We start from the raw sequence: 6,494 nt of genomic DNA, 5'->3' as shown, positions 1-6,494 counted from the left end.
GCCTATCAGGGTCACTGGAGGGAACATGACCCCCAGTCTGAACAATGCCCCCCCCCTTGACTCGGTAGGACAAGCCGTGAGCATGGTAGGTGTGAGATCTTCCTCTTGTCGAGTATTACGAAGTCAGAACACAAGAAAGGATGTGAGGAGGGCAAACCCAGGCATTCCCCTTCAATAAGCAAGCCTGCCTTTCGCTAAGCAGGGCTTTCATCGTCAGGCATTCAAAATGCCCCTGTGAATAGCACTCTCCTTTAGTGCAGTGGAAGCACACTAAAGGCCTTTCCATGGCTGGAAGAGGGGATGGCGTTTTGTCTCGCAGCAAGATCTTGGTTCGTTGCAGCAAGACTTCGTGCCATCGCAGTTGTGTCCGTGCTTCTGTATAAAGGATGGCTGAACGCAGAGACAAGTTTGCAAGGCCAGTTTGTGTTTTATTTGCATATGACTTGCACACACAAAAAACTTGCACAGACTCAATAGATCAGTTTAGGAATCCTTGAACGATGACGTGGGCACTGCCGAGCCCCTAAATTCTGTTTTTAGAGTAGGCTCAAAAGGTAGCTGCGTTAACTCGTGCTCCAGAGAGAGAGAAGGGGGTTTGGGGCCGGTTCACACATTGCAGAGAGGACTCTGGGTTTAATAGGTGTACACTGTGCAGGGAGCTGCAGTCAGTCATAGCTCCCCAACAAATTCACCTGTAGGATGGAATGGTATTTGCATAAAAGGTAAAGGACCCCTGACAGTTAAGTCCAGTCACGAACAACTGGGGTTGCGGTGCTCATCTCACTTTACTGGCCGAGGGAGCCGATGTTTGTCTGCAGACAGTTTTTCTGGGTCATGTGGCCAGCATGACTCAGCTGCTTCTGGCGAAACCAGAGCAGTGCATGGAAACGCTGGTTACCTTCCTGCCAGAGTGGTACCTATTTATCTACTTGCACTTTTTTGGCGTGCTTTCGAACTGCTGGGTTGGCAGGAGCTGGAACCGAGCAACGGGAGCTCACCCCGTTGCAAGGATTTGAACCGCCGACCTTCTGATCAGCAAGCCCTAGGCTCAGTGGTTTAGACCACAGCGCCACCTGCGTCCCTGGTATTTGCATGTGTGCCCCTAAAAACGTAATGTGTGAACTGGTCCACGGAGAGGGCACTGCAGTTGCAGGAACATGGCAGTGTGTTTTATATATTAAGTTAGGCAAAGATTTGAGACAAGTTGATCGCTATAGGGTGGGGTTGGTATACATCTTCCCAGACGAAGGAACTCCTCTAACACAAATAAGAAGCAGATCACACTTAACAGACCCACTAAAACCACACTAATACATCATCGTTCCATGCTTACCTTGCTAGCAAGATTTTTGGCACGTTCCAGGCTTCATTCCAGTCACTTTTACAGTTAATTTGTTTTTGCATATGTTCCATACAGAGGCTATAAGTAAGCTATTAAGCAAAAAATAAAGACATGGAAAGGATAGGAGGCTTTGTCCCCACAAACAAAGTAAAAGGAGGGTAGGAAGTAGTCTTCCAATGGCAATGCAAAATATCAGAGTTTGCAAGTAAAACCCGGCTTCCTACAGGACTACTTGGGAAACACTGGCAGATGTGGACATGTGGTGGTTGTGTTTTTTTAAAAAAAGACTTGTACCAAAGGTTTCTTTTTTAAAAAAGGACCCTTACCCAAGATGTTTGTAAAATACGAACAACGAACAGGAACAACTTGTGTCTACAGATATGTGCATCACAAACACTTAACTGTTTAGGATATCGGGATTGGCTGTGTTTTCAGCTTCCTTACGGATATTTACAGTGGCAAACTCCTTTGCCACAGCCTGACGTGTGAAAGGGCCATCTCAGAATGAGATCGTATTGAACGGTGGGAGGTTGGCAAGGGATCTCGGCGAATGCAACATTTTGCTAAAGGTAAAGGACCCCTGGCAGTTAAGTCCAGTTGCAGACCACTCTTGGGTTGCGGCGCTCATCTCAAGCCAAGCTCATCCTGCTTGTCAGGGGGTTGGACTCGATGGCCCTTGTGGTCTCTTCCAACTCTATGATTCTATGATCTCATTTTACAGGCCGAGGGAGCCGGATTTCAAGAGACATCTGAACATCATAAACTGTCTTGGGTGCTATTTTGGTGAGGCAGCTGTGTAGAAATGTAAGATTAACCACAGCCCAAAATCCCCACCCCAGAAAAAAACCCCTGCCAAGTTTGTAAGGATTCCTTGCAGATTATATCACTGCTGTGATTTGGGGAAGTGTAAAGTCAGGGGAGGAACTCAGCAGAGCGAAGGCAGGGCCTTCAGAACACCCCAGGTTCAAATCTTCAGTTAAAATAACCAGGAATCAGGTGTGTGTAGGGGGTGGGCATGTAACTTTTGTTCCTTCAGATCCCAGAGAACCACTGCATGTCAAGAGTCGACTACACTGGGCTATATGTAAAAAAAGCAGTGTTTCTGTTCCTTATGCCAGTCCCAATGTAGAGATACCCTCGGCACAAACATTTATCAAGCTACTTCTAGGGTATAATCCAGAGAAGCACATGAGCAACTCTTTATGGGGGCAAAGGGTAGATAGCTCAGTGATAGACTGTCTTGCTGGGAGAGTCCCTGCTTGAAACCCTAGAGTGCTTCTGCCAGCCAGTGTAGACAGTATGGAGCTACATGGACTCATGATCAGTTTAAGGCACCTTCCCGAGTTCCACAGTGGGCTTCAACTCCCCCACCCACCAAAACAGCACCCTCACCTGCTCCGTTGCAAGAACGGCCCCTTTGATCTCACGCTTTGAAATGCTGTATTTTAACGGTGGGGGTGGGATTAAAAGGTAGGTCCTGGGTTTTTGGTAAGGTAACTGTTCAAATCCTCTTGAAAAATGGAAGTTTCTCAGCGTGATGTTTCCACTGGACACTATAATTAAAGGACTTAACTCCCTACGAAATCAATGAGATTAAAAGGTTTAACGGACTCTGGCTGTGCTCATACACCATATAAAACAATGTTTTAGCACTACCTGCACGAGCATGGGAGAAGTGTTTACTTAAGTTGACCTGGAACTCAGCTTCCCATTGTGTCAACCGAGGGTTGTGTTTCATATAACTCAGTTTCAAAGCAAGCCAACTTCAAACCATGGTTTATCAAGTTGGTTGGTTTAAACTAACCATAGTTAATGTAAATCACTGCCACTGGTTCCCGTGCAAGAAGCAAAGTTTAAAGGAAAGGCTTCAGTGCCAAACTCTTCCTTAGCATGTGGCCAGAAATCAGCATTTGCTTAAGGTGGTTCTTAAGGAATTTTTTTTTGTTTTGACTATGGCAGACCAACACGGCTACCTATCTGTAACACTAAACAATGGTTTGGCATAATGTTCAGACATGGTTTTTTCTGCCCCGTTGTTTTTAATTATAGGGCTGTCACCTGATAATCTCAGCTCAGTAACCATGCAAGTTTTAGTTGATTATAAATGTTGCTGATCATACCCAACTCGCTTCCTCTGTAACATCTGAACTGGGAGTAGCCGTGCAATTCCCGGCTTGCAGTGGTGGGCTGGATGTTGGCCAAAGAACTGAGTCTGAATCCTGGCAAGACAGAGGTGCTATACTTGAGTGGTTCCCATCCATTACCTGTTGTAGGCACTGCAGCTCTCCCTCTGAAGGTGCAGGTACATAGTCTCGGGGTGCTCCAGGATCCATCTTCCGTCCACTGAGGTCCAGGTGTCCTTAGTGGCTACGGCTGCCTTTTACCAGATTCCACTGGCAAGACAGCTTCAGCTCTTCCTGGACAGGGCTAGCCCGACCACAGTTGCGCCTGCCTTGTTAAATCTGGAGATCTGACTACTGCAATGCACTCTTTGTGGGGCGGCCCTTATGGTGGCCTGGAAGTAGAAGCTAGTGAAAAATGTGGCAGCTAGTTTGCTAACTGGCCTTCTCAGGGTGACATGCTACCTGGTCAGGTTTAAGGTTTTGGTGTTGATATATAAAGCCTTCTTGAAGGGACAACCCCAGAAGTGCCGCCTGTCGGTTGTACAAAGCAGAAGAACAGTCTCTAATATTGTTTCTGTATGTTGCTATCACCTTACACGTTTTGATTTTGTGGGACTTTTGCAGCATGCTACTGAATGTTTTCAAACATGACTCAGGGACAAAGTGCCCAATCAACAAGGGGGCACGTTTTTAAATGCTACACCCCGCTGGAATTGATTTATCTACTGAACGTTGAAGCTCTAATTCAGGGTTTCCCAATCTTGGGTCTCCATCTGTTTTTGGACTACAATTCCCATCACCTCTGAGCACTGGTCCTGCTAGCTAGGGATGATGGGAGTTGTAGTCCCAAAACAGATGGAGACCCAAGGCTGGGAAACCCTGCTCTAATTTACATGTGACTTAAGCAGAGCTTTGTGTACTGTGGACTTCAATATGGGCTGCACTGCAGACATCAAAAATCCTGCGACTGGTGCAAGTTACCTTATTCCCTCTTTGCTAGTCACTTGGAACTCTCCTTAACACCCCTCTGTCTTTTGAGATTTTACATATGCTTTCAACCCTAACCTAGTTACAGCTAGGAGGACAATAAATCTTCTTAATTTCTTCTCTTTCCAAAGTGCCCCAGGCTGCTGAGTTTTGCACCTAATACCGAAGCCAGTGTGCTCATGCCCTTGGTCTCATGTGGCTTTGGTGGTGATCTGAGGACAGTGCCCAGAGTTTCGTCCCATCCCATTCCAGTTCAGCAACAGCCTTCACAGAGCAGACCATGAGACTCAGTGGAAGTTCAGGGCTCCTCTGAACCGAAACCAGATGTGTTGAGACCTACAAGTGTCTAGGCTGCTGGTCTCTTGAACTGGGACAATTGTCTTCATTTCTTAAATGTGGGCCAGTTTGAAAATCCAAGAAATCAGCCCTTACACCCCAGATGAGGGAAAGAAAGAATGGGAATATTTCTTCTCAGACCACTTTCACCCATCGCATTTTAAGTATATTCTTGAGAAATAATAATCAAGCATACACCTGAGAATACAATGCGTGAATGAGATAAATATAAGCATCACATGCAAAAAGTGTTGGGATTGGTGACTGCTTCCTGCCAAGTGTACCTGCAGGGCCAATCCTGAGTTTCTGTGGGACGACCTACACAAATGAAACCTGATTTAAAGCAGGTTGCAATGTGAAACTTGGCTCCTTCCTTAAGTTCAGATATGTCCAAACCGGTGTCGTCATTACTTCCCCCACCCTCAATTTAGCAAGGGTTATGAAGACAAATACTGAGAACCCTTGAGAGTTCATATGGCTTTCAGAGTAACCATTTTTTGCGGTGTCTCTTGGAGAGGATTAAATTTAGTGCTAGAGCTGCGTAGGGTTTTAACGCTTGAGCAACCATCTCGGGCTTTTACACACACACACACACACACACACACACCTTTCCCTCTTTCACGCAAACACACATACACACTCTTTTGCAGTCCACAATTTCCTTGTTCTCATGTCGAGTGGCAGGTGCCCGTTGTATCAAAAGGAAAGGAAGAAGAAAATTCCCAGTGCAATGTCTTGGGTGCCACCCAAGTTTTCTCTGCCACCTTTTGTGTCTCTCAGTCAGGGCAGTGTGAAAAGTCAAGATCGGTCGCCAGCGGCGAGTGGACTGACAACTCGGGAAAGACACGCACACATACGCACAGACACACACACACCGCGGTGAGTCACAGTTTTCGAAAAAGACAGAAAGGCAGAGGTGGTGGAAGAATGAGGTAACTTGTCTCCCAATGGGCGTGTCTGGCAATACGCCATGCTGGCTCCTCTAATGCGCTACTGTCCATTAGGAGAAAGGGAAGTGGACCTTGGCAAGGTGACTGACAGCTACATAAAGAAGAAGCTACGGAGAAGAGAGAGAGAGAGAGAGAAAGAAAAGGTTCAGAATCCAAAAAGGGGGAAGCAAAAAATAAAAGCGAAAAACAAAAAACCCAACAACAGCTGTTTGTTTAAAAAAGGAAACTGTGAGGGGAAAGTGAGGAGGAAGGTTAGGGTGGGATTCATATAGTCGGGGCTGGCAGGCATCTTCCCAAAAGAAGCACAATTTGGCAATCTGAATCAATCTAACGATGCTTATTCTGCCTGTTTTGAAAATATTTCGTTCTGTTCCACATGGTGGGGAGAGGGGGGCAAAACTCGACCCTCAAGGGGGGTTTCCAACATTATTTGCCTCCCCCTGCCCCAAATCTGTTCCAGAGGGTTCAAAAAGTACTCCAAACAAATTTAAGAGGTGCACGGGGAGAGGGAAAGGAGCTGTTCTGTTGCACAGTCAAAATCTGTGCAAATCTGCAAAATACCATAGATTCCGGCGTATAAGATGATGTTTTAACCCCGGAAAATCCTCTAAAAAGTCGGGGGTCGTCTTATACGCCGGGTATGGGTTCGTTGGGCAGTGGCAGTGGGCGGTGGGCTCCGTGCCGGTAGGAAGCCGCCTGGCGAAGCTGCCCAGCGATGCTACGCCGGCTTCTCTGGACGGCTTCCTCCTGGCGCCG

At 46.7% G+C, this 6,494-nt stretch overlaps 1 protein-coding gene across 2 annotated transcripts in view; it reads right to left on the bottom strand.

The window, feature by feature from the left end:
• Positions 1–405: 405 nt before the first annotated feature.
• Positions 406–6,494, bottom strand: part of SEPTIN11 (septin 11) — a 109,346-nt gene continuing 103,257 nt past the window's right edge. For both annotated transcript variants that reach the window (XM_079990980.1, XM_079990982.1), the window contains 2 exons: positions 3,310–5,845; positions 406–3,267 (listed from right to left, as the gene is read on the bottom strand). Coding sequence is in view for 1 of the 2 variants with exons in the window: in XM_079990982.1 (XP_079847108.1) it covers positions 5,830–5,845 (16 nt within the window). In the remaining variant the exon portion in view is untranslated. The remainder of the gene's footprint in view (positions 3,268–3,309; positions 5,846–6,494) is intronic.

Source organism: Podarcis cretensis, assembly GCF_951804945.1.
Source record: "Podarcis cretensis genome assembly, chromosome: 9".
NCBI classification, from domain to species: Eukaryota; Metazoa; Chordata; class Lepidosauria; order Squamata; family Lacertidae; genus Podarcis; species Podarcis cretensis.
Note: the sequence above shows the minus strand (reverse complement) of the source record. Positions and strands in the feature narration are given on the sequence as shown.